This window comes from Ornithorhynchus anatinus, chromosome 4, assembly GCF_004115215.2.
Source record: "Ornithorhynchus anatinus isolate Pmale09 chromosome 4, mOrnAna1.pri.v4, whole genome shotgun sequence".
NCBI classification, from domain to species: Eukaryota; Metazoa; Chordata; class Mammalia; order Monotremata; family Ornithorhynchidae; genus Ornithorhynchus; species Ornithorhynchus anatinus.
In genome coordinates this window covers 42,747,818-42,765,938 of record NC_041731.1, presented here as the reverse complement: position 1 = coordinate 42,765,938, position 18,121 = coordinate 42,747,818, and the positions used below count along the sequence as shown (strand labels likewise).

General features: G+C 46.6%; 2 protein-coding genes across 6 annotated transcripts in view; one reads left to right on the top strand and one right to left on the bottom strand.

Moving 5' to 3' along the window:
- Positions 1 to 4,468, top strand: part of STOM (stomatin) — a 37,152-nt gene extending 32,684 nt beyond the window's left edge. Inside the window, exon 7 of the mRNA XM_029063446.2 lies at positions 2,367 to 4,468. Within this exon, the coding sequence (XP_028919279.1) occupies positions 2,367 to 2,558 (192 nt within the window). The 3' untranslated portion in view covers positions 2,559 to 4,468. The remainder of the gene's footprint in view (positions 1 to 2,366) is intronic.
- A 5,597-nt stretch (positions 4,469 to 10,065) lies between these two features.
- Positions 10,066 to 18,121, bottom strand: part of GSN (gelsolin) — a 64,198-nt gene continuing 56,142 nt past the window's right edge. For all 5 annotated transcript variants that reach the window (XM_029062964.1, XM_029062961.2, XM_029062962.2 and 2 more), the window contains 8 exons: positions 17,735 to 17,868; positions 16,844 to 16,934; positions 16,280 to 16,450; positions 15,920 to 16,094; positions 14,756 to 14,877; positions 11,945 to 12,022; positions 11,268 to 11,328; positions 10,066 to 10,439 (listed from right to left, as the gene is read on the bottom strand). In XM_029062964.1, coding sequence (XP_028918797.1) covers positions 10,270 to 10,439; positions 11,268 to 11,328; positions 11,945 to 12,022; positions 14,756 to 14,877; positions 15,920 to 16,094; positions 16,280 to 16,450; positions 16,844 to 16,934; positions 17,735 to 17,868 — 1,002 coding nt within the window. In that variant the 3' untranslated portion in view covers positions 10,066 to 10,269. The remainder of the gene's footprint in view (positions 10,440 to 11,267; positions 11,329 to 11,944; positions 12,023 to 14,755; positions 14,878 to 15,919; positions 16,095 to 16,279; positions 16,451 to 16,843; positions 16,935 to 17,734; positions 17,869 to 18,121) is intronic.

Here is an 18,121-nt window from a genome sequence, read left to right as displayed (position 1 = left end):
AACAAGTAAGCACTTTTATGAGCAAATGTGGTAAGCTAAACCAGCACTCTACTGTTCTGGTGACAAAAGCTTGTTTAGTCACCACTTTTGCCTCCTCTTTCCTCAATTCATGGTTTTGTTGAACTGAAATGTTTGCTTGGGAGTTCAGGTGCAGTACAGTACAGTTTTCTCTAAAAGGCACACCCTGTGTGATTCCCCATTCTCATGAAACCTTTAACGGGCATGATTCATATTTGCTAGCTTGTCATTGGTCAGTAAACCACAACTCCCGGTAGCTCTCCTGTTGCCCAGGCAATTAGTCCTTTTTTCTTGCCTTTATTCATCCGACCTTCTCACCCTCCCATCCCCACTCGTTTAAACCAGTATCCTGCTTCTGGTTCCCTTGTTTCTGCCTCTGTTCCTGACCTCGCAACAATGCCAGACCCTCACCCTAAAACTATGAACTCACCCCACCTCCCTTGTTTTTCTAAACTAGTCCCACTCTCCCTACCCTGTTCCTGTCCATTCCCTGCTGCACCGATACCATTCCAGCCCTCGCTAAGCCATGGCAGCAGGCAGGGGCTGGCCCCTTCCCCAGGCCTCCATGCTTTTCCAGCCCACAACCCAGTCCTGTTCCCATAGCACTGGGGATCCCAGGTAGTAATAGCTGGGGAAGAGCGGAGTTGGGGCATAGAGGATGGACAAATTTTTAAAAAAAGTTTTGGAGGGAGGACTGGTACAGCAAGTTGCGGTTAGGAGAGTCAATGAATGGTATTTATTGAGCTCTTGTTTTTTGCAAAGCACTGTATTACAGGCTTGGGAGATTACAATACAATATAGTTAGTACATATGAACACTGCCCTCAAGGAGTTCACATTGTAGAGGGGGAAAAAGACAATAAATATAGATCAGGGAAATGGCAGACTATAAGGAAATGTGCAAGTGCTGTAGGACTGGGGTTGGGATGAGTTTCTAGTGTTGAAGGGGTACAGAACCAAGTGTATAAGTGACACCGAAGGGAAGGCGAATAGGGGAAGTGAGGGGTTAGTCAGGCAAGGCCACTTGGAGGAGATATGATTTTAGTAGGGCTTTGAAAGTGTGGAGAGTTGGTATATTGGATATGAAGGGGCAAGGAGTTCTAGGCCAAAAGGAGGATATGGGCAAGTAGTCAGTGGCGAGACAGACAAGATTGAAGTACAGAGAGTAGATTGGTGTTAGAGGAGCAAAATGTTCAGGTTTGTAGCAGGAGATCAACAAAATAAGGCAGAAGGGAGTGGACTGATTGGATCATGACCGAAACCCAAGTTTAAAGTACAATGAGGTGAATTGGTCCAAGGGTGGGAAAACAGGAGAGCGAGGGGAGATAAGAAAAAAAACATTGCTTCAAATGACTTTCCTGGGTGTCAGTAAAAGCGAGATTTTTGATGTGCTGGCCAGGGACAAATAGGAAATATGTCCACATGCTATGGAACTCTAATTGGTTGGCAGAAAATTTTTAAGTTGTATTCTTTCATGGTATCCACATCAAGAAGAATGCAAGATATGTTGAAATCAACCCATATTACAGTCAAAACTAACCACTTCTAAGATTTCCCCAACACCCTCTCAAAATTGAGCTAAATTGTATTTTTTCTCCTCCTCTATTCTGTCAGGGCTGTTTACAGATTGTTGAGTCTGCGCATTGGTGTGTTTCACAGCAAGGACAATTACAACATTTGGGATTCTTTTTTGTGGGGTTTTTTGTGTTTTTTTATGGTATTTGTTAAACACTTCTTAGGTGTGAAGCACAGTTCTAAGCACTGGGGTAGGTACGAGTTCATCAGGTCAGACACAGTCCCTGTCCTTTGTAAGACTCAGAGTCTAAGTAGGAGGGAGAACAGGTATTAAATACCTCATTTTCAGTCAAGGAAACTTAATTCACAGTCAAGGAAACTGAGGTGTAGAGAAGTGAAGTGCAGGAAAATGGTGGAATTGGGATTGTTCATTAATTCATTCATTCATTTAATTGCAATTATTGAGCAGTTACTGTGTGCAAAGCAGTGTACTAAGCACTTGGGAGAGTACAATAAAACAACAGACACTTCCTTGCTCACAGTGAGCTCACAGTCTAGAGGGGGAGACAGACATTAATATTCATAAATAAATAACATATACATATGTGATGTGGGGATGGATGAAGGGAACAAGCCAGAATGCCGCAGAAGGGAGTAGAACCTCTTAGAACCCAGGTTCTCTGGTTTCCAGGCCCATATTTTATCACTAGGCCACACTGCTTCTCTTGGTGTTTTTATCTATTGAATTTCTTAAGAGAGTGGGAGTAAGGAAGTAAGCCAGCCCTTTAAGCCTGGGCAGCTCTTGTATGCCTCTACCCTCCATCTGTCCCACAGGTCATTGCTGCTGAGGGGGAAATGAATGCCTCCAGGGCTCTGAAAGAAGCCTCTATCGTCATCACCGAATCCCCGGCCGCCCTCCAGCTCCGCTACCTTCAGACTCTCACCACCATTGCTGCAGAGAAGAACTCCACCATCGTCTTCCCTCTGCCCATTGATATGCTGCAGGGCATCATGGCCAAGCACTAACCTGCAGAGCTGGAGGCAGGAAGCTGGGGCTGACCACAGTGAACCGGAGCAGGGGCCCCAATCTAGCTGGAACCTGCGAGTAGCGAAAGCGGGGAAATCTAAACCCAGCTCTAACCTTTTTTCTTCTGTGACATGTTGACTTCGATGTGCTTAGGGTGTAAAGTAATCACAGCGTGACATAAAAATTGTTAGTTGCTACTTCTGAAGGAGATCAAACTTTGTTCATTTATATGAAACCTGCTTTAAACTTTCAAATGTATATTTTTTATTTTTCCCGATATTTTTTTTTTTGATAATCCTTTTTGTAGCTTAAATCTTCCCCCAAAGGCCATTTTTTTTAAGTTCCTTTTTTTCTTTACTTTTTTTTTTTTTTTTGAGTTGACAGCCGCACTAATCATCCATCTCAGGAGTCCAGAGCAAGAACTTCCCTTGCAGTAGCAGATACCCGGAGGGCACTGTTACTATGGAATAGATTTTGCTCTAGGTTTTGACCTCCCCTGCTAGGCAAACAAATTTTTCCTTAAGTCTCATTCATTCTCAAACCACCCCTCCCTTTTTCTCCCACAACACAATAAGGGATAGTGCCTCTTTTGTCTCTTTCCTATCCATGGTGTTGTGGGGAGCGTCCTGATTTTGCCTCCCTAGGGTATGGAGACTGTTTCCAAGCGAACCGCCACTCTGTCACCATGGCTGCAGTTGAGTGGTCGTCATAGAAACCCTGCCCGGTTGCAAGCTCTCTCTGCTGTTGGAAAAGACTAACCCAATAACTTCAAGGCCTCTAAGACCTTTTGTAGACCAACTTTGCTTTGTATTTTGAAATAGAAGTGTTTTATAAATTGTTCCAAGACTCAATTTTAGTGTTTATCATTGCCTTTCAGACCCTTTATATAATCACTAAAGGGCTTGTATATCTTATGGCAATTTTTTAATAGTTTTATTTAAAAATGACAATAACCATGCAATGACTAAGCTTTTCTATATCTGATTGGGGGATTAGGGATTCTGGTTGTCTTTTAGTTTCCCATGTTTGCCCCTCCATCTGCCCCTTTGATATACCAGTGCACATTAGGAACATTCCTGGGCCCGGGATGTAAACGGGTATGTAAATTGGGTGTCCAGCCCTGCATGTTGGTTTTTTTTCATGGTTATGGGACAAATCATGCCAATTGAATGATTAAAGAATGAGGCAGTAAGCAGTACTTCCTTTTGTAACAATAATGTACATCTAAATTCCAAATTAAATATCATCCTTTTGCTTTTTTCCATTACTTTTTGCTTTGAGGAAGAAAAACCTGATGTCCCTCCTTGCAAGCCACTGGCCCTGCATGAGTGACCATTCCCCTTCACTATATCCTTTGTGAGGCCCCAAATTGTCCTGGAGACATTGAGATGAGCTGCTGCTCCTCAAATAAATAAACCACCAAAAAAAATAAGCCACCCTCTGGGGTTCCTGATGGCCTGGGCCAGCTGGGTCTCCCCCAGCTGAATTTGTAAAACCTCCTCTGACTCTTTCCTTGGTGTAAGAGCTGCATATGTGGACTTCTTCAGTAGAAATATTTGGATCTTCTCAAAACTTAAACTCAAGATTTGTTTTAAATTTTTATTCTTATTATTTTGGAATTTGTTCTGTAATATTCTTCTTGAATTATGCAGCTTGAAGTTCTTGTCAAGGATCTCTTCTCGGGCCCAGGATGGCTGTACTTTTCTGATCTTCTTGAATCTCAATACTAAAATGCCCTCATTTCTGACTTCCCAGCAGCACCAGTGGATTATAGGTTTGGATGATACAATATGATGGAGAAGGACTGGAGATCAGAAAGGAAATTATAGTAAGACGCTACTGTAAGAATTCTCCTAGGGCCTTCATTTCCTATAATATACAGAATAAAGTATACAGCTTTCCATCGGTCCACTTTCCCATGGATTTTCTTCTTTTGTGTCCTCAGTTGTTGAATAAGTGCTGTAAATGGAAAGGTGTAGCCCAGTCTTAAGCAAGTGGCAGAAGACCTCTGAAAATGGGTAAAGTTGTAATAGTTATAATAATAATTGTGGTATTTGTTATGCATTTATTATTTGCCAAACACTAAGTGCTGGGATTCAGACAAGATAATCAGATTGGACAGTTCCTGTCCCACGTGAGGCTCATACTCTAAGGGGGAGAGGGAACAGGTTTTTATTCCCCATTTTACAGATGAGAAAATTTAGGGGCAGAATATAGTGACTTGCCCAAAGTCACACAGCAAGCAACATGGTGGAGCCAGGATAAGAAATCAGTTGCCTTGACTCTCAGACCTGTGCTTGTTCTACTAGGCCACGAGGGTTCTCAGTTATCTCACTGCTGACCCCTTCAGATTCTCCCACTCCCCCCCGGCCTGGAACTCTCTCCCCCTTCATATACCACTGACCATCACTCTTTTAAGAACACATCTTCTTGAGGCCTTCCCTGACTGATCCCTCCATTTCCCCTACTCCCTCTCCCTTGTGCATTGCCTATGCATTTGGATCTGTACCTTTTAAACACTTGATATTCACCCCATCCTCAGCCCCACAATGGTAATGCACATACCTATAATTTATTTTAATGCCTGACGCTCCCTGTAAGCTCACTGTGGGCAAGGAACAAGTCTACCAACTCTCCCAAGTGCTTTGCACAGTGCTCTGCATGCAGTAAATGCTCAATGAATAGCATTGAACATATCGGTCTGAGCCCAGGCTTCCTCTCCTAGAAGACAAGAAGAGTGGTTTTCACCATGTGGTGGTCTCTCTGAGCCTGACTGTGGGGATTGCAAACCTCCTGGATCTTGCTTTGTTCAGGAAAGTTACTTGGGTTTGTCAGTTTACGCTTCCCTTTCCCAAATTAGTTCAAAAAGTGGTCTGTTCACTGTCAGCCAACAGCTTTTATTGAGGGACAACTGTAAACTGAAGCTCCAATTCCTGGCCAAATTCACATGGGCTCCCAGCTAGTCTGAAGGAGGAGTCGTCAACCATTCAATCAGTGATATTTACTGAGCTCTTGCTGTGTGCAGAACACTGTACAAAAGTGCTTAGGAGAATACACTGGAGTTAGAAGACACAATCACTGCTCTCAAGAAGCTGATAATCTAATTGGGAAAAGACATTAAAATAAATTACAGGGGAAGCAGTAGAGTATAAGGATATGTACAGAAGTGCTGAGAGGATGGAGTGAATATCAGGGTGTTTCGGGGGTTGGATTTAAGTGCATAGGTGATGCAGAAGATGGGGAGAATGGGATGGGGAGGTAAGAGGATCATCAGAGAATGCTTCCTGAGGAAACCTGGAATCATTAAACAATGTGAGATGACTAGGATCATCCAGAAAAAGAGTTAAGTGGCAACAAGCTTAAAGGCAGGAGTTTGAGGGGAAGGCCTCTTCAAGGGAACTCTCTGTGCCCTCATCCCAGAGGAGAAGGAGGAAGTAATGAGCCCAGCTAGAAGGAGCTGGGAGAAAGGGGTGTTTCGGTGAAGAGGGGCAGTAAAAAAGCCAACAAGTGAGTAGAAAGGAAGACTACTGGTAGAAAACTTTCCCAAACTCAGTAAACAATCAAACCGTCCTCTGGGAATTGGCACTGCACTGCCCCCCTGTAGGGTGTAAATTCCTTGCAGTCAAGGAATGCAACTATCAACTAGCTTGTACTGTACTCTCAGACGCTCAGTAGAGTGCTCTGTGCATAGTAAGTGCTTAATTAATACTACTAATGGATTGATTCTAACCAGACACAGTCTACTTTGCAGGAGGTACCCAAGACAATGCTTAGTCTGGAAACTGTTGCTCTTCAACTAGATTTGAATTCAGGTTCAGGTCTATTTATGTCTCAAGTGAGTGTTTCCGTTCCTTTTACAATGCTTCCTCTTTTCCTCTCCCAGCTTTAAATAGCTGTCGTTTAGTTCAGATTGTGTGGTAGAACTCACCGTGGTGAATGAAGCCTGAACCGGTTGCTAGTTAGGGGGTGAAACTGTGTGTGGATCCAGGGTTGGGTTTGCTTTGTGTCAAGCGGACCCGCCCTAAGATTAATTCTTAATACGATCACCTCTGTCTTCTGTGTCCAGGAAAGATGGGTGATCCAGGCTTGCTTTTAAGTCTCAAAAGTTTTTAATTCATACAAATTATCTTGAAATACAGCTCAGAGGCCCAACTAGGGTCTTAGAAAAATAAAGTAATGGCCACAATGTGTGAAAGGAATCAGTGATACGGGGCCTTTTAAGGCGTGACTGAAAAAGTTGCCTTGTCGATTGGAACCCCACCTTTTATAGTTAACTGAGCTGGACCTTGAGGGCCAGCTGCCCTGTACTGGGCCCTTATCTCTCCACACTTGTTGGCTTCTCCTCCTGCCAGGGTTTTGACCTCTCCCTTCTCCTCCGGAGCAAGTGGAGAGGCAGAGAGAAAGGTGGGGAAACTCAAATTAGACCATTTTCTTTCTTATGCTAATGAAACAATTAGTAATTATTATCAATAATTGCACATTAAGTGCTAAACAATGAGGCACGTGCAATACAACCAGATCAGACACAGTCTCTTTCCTACATGGGGTTTCCAGGCTAAGTAGGAGGGAACACAGGCAGTGAATCCCCATTCTACAGGTGAGGAAACTGAGGCCCTCAGTTAAGTGAATAGCCCAAGGTGTCACAATTGGAAAGTGGCAGAGCCAGGATACATGAGATGTGTATCTGTGAGAATGAACAATCTGTGATCCTCCTGTCCCTCTCCAAATGAAGTCAAACATCAGCAAAATGTTCCATGCTCAATGAGGTTTTACATCCCCTGCCTTCCAGGGGTGCAGAGAAAATGACCAAAGGTCATCTTGGCGGAATTGTCCAGATAATTCACTCTACTCTCATTCTGCTATAGAAGAAAAGATCTGCCCAAAGAGTGTAGTTTCTAACCTTGGGATCATCACAAGCTGCTGGTGGAATTCCCCGCAATGCATCATTCATTCCCTTTTGCCCCCAAAGGATCCCAGTAATAAGATCCCTGTCCCCAGGTGTTTACCTTTATGGTTGCCCCAGCCCTTGTGGGAATCGACATGGTTGGCTCAGAGAAGCAAATCGGAATCCTTCCTAAAACCCAGATGGGGTTTACAGGAGTTGGGCGGATCCTATTAGTCTGTTTTTCGTAGTTGCTAACAAAAAACTGGGGGGGACGTGTAAACCCATGGGGTCACGCAAATGACTGTAAAGGGACTCCATATTGATTTGGAGTCCTAAATAAAAACAAAAAATAAATGGTGGTATTTGTTAAGCGCTTACTATGTGCAAAGCACTGTTCTAAGCGCTGGGGGATACAAGGTAATCAGGTTGTTCCACGTGGGGCTCACAGTTTTAATCCCCATTTTACAGATGAGGTAACTGAGACACCGAGAAGTTAAGTGACTTTCCCACAGCCACACAGCTGTTTTTCGTAGTTGCTAACAAAAAACTGGGGGGGACGTGTAAGCCAATGGGGTCATGCAAATTACTTTAAAGGGGCCCCAAATTGATTTAGAGTCCTAAAGTAGATGCAGGGGTCGATCTGTCCTTTCATCACCCATACGCACTAAGCTTATGCCCACATCTTTGCTAATTCATTGTAATGATCCAAATAGCCATAGAATTTGTATTATAAAAATACTGTATTTTAAACTTATTTTGACATTTACTTGGCACAATACCTCAGCTCCCTTTCAGGAAAGGAAGAAGATTGATGAATCACCCAACCCTTCAATAGAAACCCTGTAAAGGGCCCAATCTTCATGGAATCTTGACCTTGCAGTCATAAACTTTCTATCTTTAAAGCTACATACAATTGTTTAAAACTGCCCAATTCCAGACCCACACAATGGGCAAGGAAACATTTTCTTGCTGTAATGGTGTTTAGATGGCTGATATATTTTGCTTCTTTCCCAAGCAAATACACAAGTGCTCTTGCTCCAGAGGTATAAATACCTTGCTCATTAAAAAGAAAAATCTTTAAAACATGCTTCAGTAATTCAAAATAGGAGGAAAATTGTTCAGTCCTGGGGTCATGTCATTTAACCCTTCTACTGGAAGGCACTCCGGAATAAGAAAAAGTCTCAGAATAGTTATTCTGCGATGGAGGGGGTGGTGGAGGGCGGGTGACTGAGGCAGGGGCAGGACATGGAGACAGGCCACAGCCCCGTGTTTCACAGCCAGTGTTCCCAATCAATCAATCAAGCACATTTATTGAGCGCTTACTGTATGCTGGACACTGTGCAAGTCCTTGGGAAGAGTACAACACAGTAATATAACAGACATATTCCATGTCCAAATAAGCTTGCATTTCTCTTTTCGCTTTCAGCACTGCACAGCTCCAAATGCTATTTCTAGGAGGAACAGCTCAGCTTATTAGAGTGAGAACAGTGCTTTTTTGGTGGGAAACTGATAAGATGTTCCAGCAAGGAGTGGTCTGCTTAATTTACATCTAGGGGAAATACACAAGCAAAGCAGGGTAACAGCAGTGTCTTACCCTTCCAACCACAGCCTGCCTTTGGTATCGACGGGGTGCTTTACAGTTTCTCCTGGACAGAAGGAAATGCTATTTGCTTTAAATAAGAGATTAGAGAAAGTCACCATCACATTAAACCCCTCCCTAGGCAATCTTGCTCCTTGTCCTACTTGAGTTAAGAAATTTATCCTTCAACTCCATTTTAAGCTCCTTATTTAAATAACCAAGGATAGTTAAAAGTTGGGCTGGTTTGTGTTGTTTTCTTTCCTGCTGTATTATTATCCAGTGCTTAGTACAGTGCCTGGCACAAAGTAAGCGCTTAACCAATACCATTATTATTATTACTAGGGGCTGTGGGGGGCTGAGACTTGAAGGGGCTGATTTGGGCCACATTGAGGGGAGTGGGAATATGTCTATTGTTATATTGTACTCTCCCAAGCAATTAGAACAGTACTCTGAACTCAGTTAGCATCTATAAATACAGTTGATTGATTGATTGACTGATTGAGGCTCAGTGGAAAGAGCCCGGATTTGGGAGTCAGAGGTCATGGGTTCTAATCCCAGCTCCGCCACTTGTCTGCTGTGTGACTTTGGGCAAGTCACTTCACTTCTCTGTGCCTCAGTTACCTCATCTGTAAAATGGAGATTAAGACTGTGAGCTCCATGTGGGACAACCTGATCACCTTGTATTTCCCCCCACCAAGTGCTTAGAAGAGTGCTCTGCACAGAGTAAGCACTTAACAAATACCAGTATTATTATTATTATTATTATTGAGTGGCTCTTGGGCATAACTTTCACTGCCTGGCTCTGACTGGCTCCAAGCCAAGGATCCAGGTAAGAGAGGGGTGTGGTGGAATAAAGGAACTTCCTTGCCTCAAGATCACACCCTGCCCCTGGCCCACCTGGTGTCTAAGACTGTCTGGTAAGAACTTCTGAGCCCCGAGAAGCACCTCCCCCCCACTCCCCGGAATGTGCTCGCACCCTGAATCCAGCTCTGCTCAATGCCCCGCGTGGACTGAAATGCAACAAAGTACAGACACAGTGGTGTCCAGATGTTCCAAATAAGCTTTATTATATTAAATATCCAAAGCACAGAGGATAAGATATGGTTTGCAATGAATTTTCTTTATTGCACAACTATTTGGCTATTGTAAAAAAAAAAAAAAAACCCCAAGAGTTGCCAGACTGAATTGGGTCTCCGCAAGAACAACAGCTCGGGAAGGCACTGAAAATGGTGGACCTCTTGTCGGCTTACACAGCCAGCTCGGCCATGGCCCTATCCAGAGGACTCAAAGTCCAGTAATTGTTATCCCAGCCCAGGAACCAGCCCACAAATGAGGGAGGTTCCGCTCCTTGCTTGATGAGGGTAATCGGAGTTCTCTTGTCACGGTGAGCAGGGTCTGTTTCAATGTACCTTTTAGCTAGAAAAACACAAAAAAGAAAAATAGAGTAATGGGGGGAGAGGAAAACCCTGAAGGGTTTTTTTGTTGTTGTTTCTGCTCCAACATGAGGCCCTCTGGGCCTCGGCTGGGGGAACAGATATGGAAGAATTCCAACTTTTCTACGTTAATAAATAACAATGCCTGGGAGTACTCTGGGGTGGGGGGGCGGCGGTGGTGTTAAAGTCCATACTAAGCAGCTGAGGCAGTCTGACTGTCACTGTTGTATAAACAGAGGAGCACCTCTGGAGAGGATGCTGCCAATATCCAAATCCTGGGAGACACGGCCCACTCGTCATTAACTCCCATTGAGAATCTGCCTTTCCATGCGGGGCCTTGTGTGTAAAGAACTTTACCCTTAACCAGGTCAAGTCTTGAGATAAACCCGTTGTTAGGTAGGGATTGTCTCTATCTGTTGCCGAATTGTACTTCCCAAGTGCTTAGTACAGTGCTCTGCACACAGTAAGCGCTCATTAAATACGATTGAATGAATGAATGAATACGGATAATGACTGTTTTTTGGTCTAGGCTTTGGGAATTGGGGCCAAAAAGATCTACTGGGTAGAACTAGAACTATCCCACCTTTAGTTTCTGGGGCTTGTCATCGGCAATGTGGTTTGTTCACATTCTCTTCAGGGATAGAGGTCAAGAAAGGTGGAAAGCCCCAAAGTCATTGTCCAGGAGAGAGGCTGGTCTGTTGGAATACCCAGTGAACCCACCCTTCTCATCTGTAAGACCTAGTCTCCCTTTCCCTGCCCAAATGGCCCCGAATGAATGGGTCACATGTAAAAATAGAAACTAGGAAATTACCAGATGACAAGGCCTCAGTCTTTTCTTCTTCTTCAGCATCCTTTCCAACCCAGACAAAAATCTGCAAAGAAAGAGTTCAACTCCTAAGCTTTTGTCCTGAATGAACCTCAGTTAGAGGGGGAGAGGATGGAGAGAGAGAGAGAGCAAGTGAGAGGGTGGTGGAGGGCAAGAGAGAGGGAGAGGCAGAGAGAGAGGGAGAAGGGAGAAAGAAATGCCCTTCATTGTCTCTTCAGGCCCTAGCAAATATCAACATTCTCTGCTCATGCTTTAAACTTTAGTCTCCCAGGCTAGTGGGCTTTTTTTTTAAAGCATTTCAGGGTAATAAGACTAATGCCTATGTTAATACAAACATGCCAAGGTGGTGATGGCCTGATCTCTCCCTGGCACACAGTTTGCTGTTAGGAAATCCCACCCTGATCTGGAGCGACCGGGCTGGGAAAGGCCAAGACGTGGCTTCCCAGAGGAGCCAGTCCTCAAAGGGACAAAGTAGCAGCTCTTCCATACCCCTTGGAAGATGGGTTTTCCCGCATTGAAAGAGTCTCAGAGACATAGAGGTAGGGTACTTAGGGATTCCACAGCACCACCACAGAATTGCCCTCTCAACCTGGGTGCCCTCACAGTGAGGGTCAAATTCCCAGTCCCTGCTCCTTCTTTCCTTCTCCCCATGCCATCCATACCTGGTTCCAGGTGTCAAGGAGCATAACGTCATCCGTGGCCAGGTCTTCCTGCAGGAGTTCGCCAGGAACCTCTTCGATCTGGAAAGGGATTAAGCATGATTAGAAAGCCACCTTCCCTCCTGGCTGGCATCCTGGATGTGTGACAAGGCCTGGGTCCCAGGAAGTAAGCGGGGAGGCTCTTCCTATAATTAATCACCCCACGGCATTTATGTACAGATCCATAAATTAAATTATATATCATAAATTATTTATATTAATGTCCATCTCCCCTCTGCAGTGTAAACTCACTGTGGGCAGAGTGTGTTTACCAGCCCTGTTGTACTGTACTCTCCCAAGCGCTTAGTACACTAGTCTGGAAACAGTAAGTGCTCCATAAATACCATTGATGATGATGACTACCATTCATTGATCATTAGCTCAATCAAGGGGGAGGCAAAAGTCCATGGAAATTTATTAGGGAGCTCCCTACCACACAGGTAGGGGTGAGTAGTAGCTGGGTGCCAGCCCCAGGAAAGCCAGAGTTGGACAACAGAAACTCAGCTACAGGGATGATGGGTTAGACATTACAATGAACTTCCCAAATGAGACGGCTGTGGTTCTCTAACGGGGTAGACAATCTATCTCTCTGACTGGGAGGGGTGGGGGGCAATTTCTGTTTGGGATGAGGGAGATGGGCAAGATGTCCTCTTTCAAAGAGCCCTCTCATGCAAAAAAATCAAAATGCTTTCACATAGATGATCTCAGGCGCTACCATGATCCAAGCATCTAAACAAGGATTTGAACCAGAGAGCAGCATGGATGAATCAGAAGAGCACATCACTAGAAGCCAGGAGATCTGAGTTTCATCCCACACTCTGCCTTCTGACTGCTCCCTGATCTTAAGCATGTTGATGAATTTCTCTGTGCCTCAAGTCTCCTCAACTGTGAAATCAGCTTTAAATGCCTGTTCTCCCTCCCTTTTAGACTGTAAGCCTCTTGTGAGACAGGGACTAATATTGTATAATAATAATATAATAATTGAGGTATTTGTTAAGTGCTTACTCTGTGCCAGGCACGGTACTAAGCGCTGGAGTAGTTAAAAGGTAATTGGGTTGGACACAGTCCCTGTCCCATATTACGGCTCATAGTCTCCATCCCCATTTTACAGATGAGGTAACCGAGGCCCAGAAATGAAGTGACTTTCCCAAGATCAATCAGCAGACGAGTTGCAGAGCCAGAATTAGAATCCAGGTCCTTCTGACTCCCAGGCCCATGCTCTATCCACTAGGCCACGCTGCTCAGCTTGAGACATAGCAAGCGCTTAACAAATTTGCCAATTATTTTTCCAGAGAAGGAGATGACTGGGGTTCGTGAACATAGATTAATTAGCAAATGAGTTTTGGAGGTGGTAATTGGCAGCTGTGGCAGGAGGTGCTCCCAGAATGAGCAAACACAGAGGCTCAGCCCTCCAGAGGCTAACCTGGGCTCCCTGACTCCAACTGAGGCTGGGGAGGGCTCGGCCCATGGCAAGATAAGGGCTCTGGCAGAGCCTGCACCTGAGCCAGTTCTGGAGAAGAAGGCTTTTTTGGAGGAAACCTATTCCTTCCACTGCCCTAGCAACATCTGCCTTGGACACAGGGGAGAGCCGCTGGAGAATGGCTGCTGCTGAGGTGACCCAATTCATTCATGTTTTGCCCTAGGGAAGTCACATCTCCCCCAGGAGGCCTTTTTTTTAGTATTTGTTAAGTGTTTACTCCGTGCCAGACACTGTACTAAGTTTGGGATAGATACAAGCTTATCAGGTTGCACACAGTCCCTGTCCCATGTGGGGCCCACAGTCTCAATCCCCATTTTACAGATGAGACAACTGAGGCACAGAGAAGCGAAGTGACTTGCCCAGGGTCACAAAACAAATGGTGGAGTCAGAATTAGAACCCAGCTCCTTCTGACTCCCAGGCCCGTTCTCTATCCACTAGACCACATTGGCCGTCCCTGATTAACTCTCATCTCCTCACCCTATGTAATAATAATAATGTTGGTATTTGTTAAGCGCTTACCATGTGCAGAGCACTGTTCTAAGTGCTGGGGCAGATACAGGGTAATCACTTTGTCCCACGTGAGGCTTACAGATAATCCCCATTTTACAGATGAGGTAACTGAGGCACAGAGAAGTTAAGTGACTTGCCCACAGTCACACAGCTGACAAGTGGCAGAGCCGGGAGTCGAACCCATGACCTCTGATTCCGAGCCCACGCTCTTTTCACTGAGCCACGCTGCTTCTCCACACTATATCCCCCCACCCCTCACAGCTGCCACTTTAGCACTTCCGGGTCACCTCGCCTGGGGCACCCACCCTGCTGCACTTACATACATACCTTAATATTTATATATTTATATAAATATTACATATTTTATATTCTACTGCTTGCTCCTGTCAGTAATTTACTTTAGTTTCTCTATCCCCCATTAAATTTTAAACGCCTTGAGGGCAGGGATCACGGCTTACTACCTGTAACGGACTCTCCCATGCACTTAATCCAATGCTCTGCAAGCAATAAATGTTCCATAAACTATTGGTCAGTTGAACGATTGAGATTGTCTGGTTTTGGGGGTGGGGGACATAAGGGATTCCAAAACTCTAGGGAATATAGGGGGTGAAACCTCCAACCCCTGGTCCATCAGGTTGGTCATGAGACCAGCAGGCCATCTGGCTTCTGGGTGAATTCTTGGCCCATTGTGCATTCAGCCTGCGGCACCTCCATGGCCAAACAGAAGCCCACAATGGGAGGAAGCAGGGAGGGAGGGGCTCGGTTTCCCTCCACCCAAACTCACGGTGAAGCGCCCAATCTTGTTGGAGCAGGCGAAGAGACGGGGTGGGTGGCTGTCCATCTTCTGCTTCAGCCTTGGGGACGTACGGTAGCTGGCTTTCCCACCCAGGGCTTGCCAGAAGCTGTCTGTGAGGGGAGACATGAGGTTGTCATCCGCTCAGTGTTCTGCCTTGGAGTTAGGCCCCCCAAGGCAGAACCCCAACCCAGAAGCAGAGGGATTCAAGTGGCTTCATTTCTCAAAAGGAGGAAATAGGAGGTGAGACAAGTGTAGATAAGATGGCTCCTGACCTTCTAAATTCCTGTGGCAGGCGAGGGAGAGCCAGGGGCTGACTTCAGAGCTAGGCAGGGGGTCATCAGGCCATGGTTCAGAGAGAAGAGGGTGGACTTTCTCCCCTCCTGTCTTCCCTCCCTCCAGCTACAGTGGTCTGGCTCATATGACTGAATGGAACCAGGAAAAAACGGACCCAAGCCCCAGGGCAGGACAGATCCTCCAAGCTCAAGGGAGGAGGGTGGCAGGGGAGGGCAGAAGGGGTGGAGTAGGGGACTTGTTTCCATTAGATCCGGACAATGGGGTGGTTGAAGAAGGCTGATCTAGAAGGTGTGGAGGGATCCCGAACAGCTGCCCCAACCCCAGCCGGAGTTCCCAGGGTGTGCCACCCTCACCCCAGACATTCCCTCACTTCTCTTTCCCTCACTCCTCTATGCCCAGGCCCATTGGGAAATCCCAGCTCAGGAGTGGGATGCTTGTGGGTCCCAATCCCTTCCTCCTCCCTGAGGAGAAGAGGCTCAGCCTGGGGGCGCTTGGTACTGCTGGAGATGGGAATCACAGACCCCGGGGAACACTGGGGAATCCCAGGGTATGAGTGGAGAAATCAACTGCTTTAGGCAGGTCCAGAGTGAGGTGACGAAGCCACACAGGCTCTGCGGAATCCAAACTCCCAGTGACCCAGACTGGCCTGGACCCCAGTGAGCATGGGTGATTAGGCGACTCTTGTACTAAACCAAGCCACCTCCTGGAATGGGTCCCCCTCTTCTCAGGTCTCAGGGAAGGGACTCGGGAATCCAAGAGGAGCTGGGACCCGCAGGAGCAGGGGGGTTGGAGAGCAAGAAGCTGAGAGGATGTGTGGTATGGAGCATAGGGGGGAAGGGACTGGCAGGAAGTCCCCACCTGGTTCTCTGCCCTCTTCCACGGACACAGATTTGACTCCCAGCACTTTCAGCAGCTCCTGCGCCCCGGTTTTCTCCGCTTCACTGGCTCCCTGACCCACCCACAGGTAGGCTGCAGAGGGGGTTTTCAGAACAAAGGCATCATTGGAATTCAGCTCCCCAGCGGCCGGAGTCAGCTGTAGGGAGAAGAGGCGAGAAAAACGAGGAAGAAGATGAGTATATTTAGAGTCAAAGAGAAAAACCACGAGCCCTGACAGCTGGTTTAACCATAACCTGGAGGCACGGTGAATGGCCAGATGATCTCTCAAAGGTCAAATGCAAACCTCCTAAACCCTAAGGACGCACTTGGCCGAGACGTTACCTCGACGGCCCGGGTGGCTCCGGAGCTGCTGGAGCGGACTTGGAAGAGGCGAGTGCTGGCAGGAGCTGTCTGGCCGCCTTCCCGCGAGGTCCCTCCCTTGTAGACGATCATGGGCTTCCCACCAAACAGGCTCATCAGGTGGGCCGGCTCCTTACCCTGCACCACTCGGCTCTGGTGGAGCATAGAAAAGCAGAGAAAGTGGGCCACTCCCCTTCTGCCCATCACCCACTTACTGGCCCACTGGACGTCTGGTCCAGCCCCCAGCCCTGTCTGACACTGAGACATGGTAGACAAGGGAAGAGGGAAGGCCAAGTGGCTCAGTGGGGAACTCTGATGGGGAGAACAAGGAATGATTGGGGCAGGATTCTCAAGGGGGCAGAGGTGTGGGTGGCCCTGGGGATTCTTAGGGGGGGTCCAGGTGTGAGGGGCACTGGGGATCCTCGGGGGGGCACAGATTGGGGGGACTGAGAATTCCCATGGGGGCACAGGTGTGGGGGGCATTGGGGAGTCTGATAGGGGCAGGCATAGGGGGCACTGGGCATTCTCACGGGTGCCGGTACATGCCTGAACTGGGGTCCCTCCCAGCTCTTCATCCAGCTGGGCAGTGAGTATGGCAGATGCGGCAATTTCATCCTTGGAGGAATCAGCACCCTGCCTGAAAGACACACACACACACACACACACACACACATCCAAATTCAGAGAGGGGTTTTTTTCATATCCTACATGTGATCAGCAACCCTGTCAGAGTAGGTGGATCACATGGTCAGCTCCTGTTCTGACCCTCTCACAGCTTAAGGGTGAGAGGAGAGGAAAAAAGGAGGGAGATGATATTTTTTCATGCTACTATTAGTAAAAGAGTGTACACTCTTTTACTAATGTTTATATGTATAAGTGCATGTACATATCCTTTTATTTGGTAGTTTCCCTTATCTATAATTTATATGAATGTCTGTCTCCCCTGCTAGACTGTAAGCTCCTCAAGAGCATCGATTGTGTCTACTTACTTTGTTGTACTCTCCCAAGCACTTAGTGCAGTGCTCAGCACAGGTAAGACCTCAATAATAATAACTGTGGTATTAGTTAAGCGCTTATTGTGTGCCAGGCACTGTAGTAAGCGCTGGGGTGGATAGGATACAAGCAAATTGGTTTGGACACAGTCCCTGTCCCACATGAGGCTCACAATCCTCATTTTACAGATGAGGGAACTAAAGATCAGAGAAATGAAGTGACTTGCTCAAGGTCACATAGCGGAGAAGTGACAGAAGAGGGACTAGAACCCACAACCTTCTGACTCCCATTACACCATGCTGCTTCCATTGATTGGTAAAGAGTGGGACTCAATCAGCGTGAGTCAAGAAGCGCATCCACTGGTTTGCCCGTCCAGGGTCGCGGGGCTCAGGCAGGGCAGCTGGGCTGGGACCGGGCACCCCTCTCCTCCCCAGGCCCCCTCACCAGTTGTAGATGATCTGGCCCTGCTTGTTGCTGTGCTTGTAGTTGTATAGGATGATGTAGCTATCCCCGCCGTAGAACTGGCCATAATGGGACGGATCCACCGGCACCTTCGCAGAATTCTCGATCCTCCAGATCTGTCAAAGCAAAGCCTGAGTCAGACCCACATCCATCTGAAGCAGGAGCAAAAACCACAGGAGGACTTAGGCTAGAAAAATTCCCAACCATTAGACTCTGAAGGTACTGGAATGGGTGATTCTGGGGCTTGGGACTCTCTCCCTCTGGTGAACTCTTAAGAAAAGGATGGATTGGGGACAGGCCTGCCTAGAGGCAGAGGCAATCCATCGATTTATTAAGCGCTTACTTTGTACAGAGCACTGTACTAGGCAC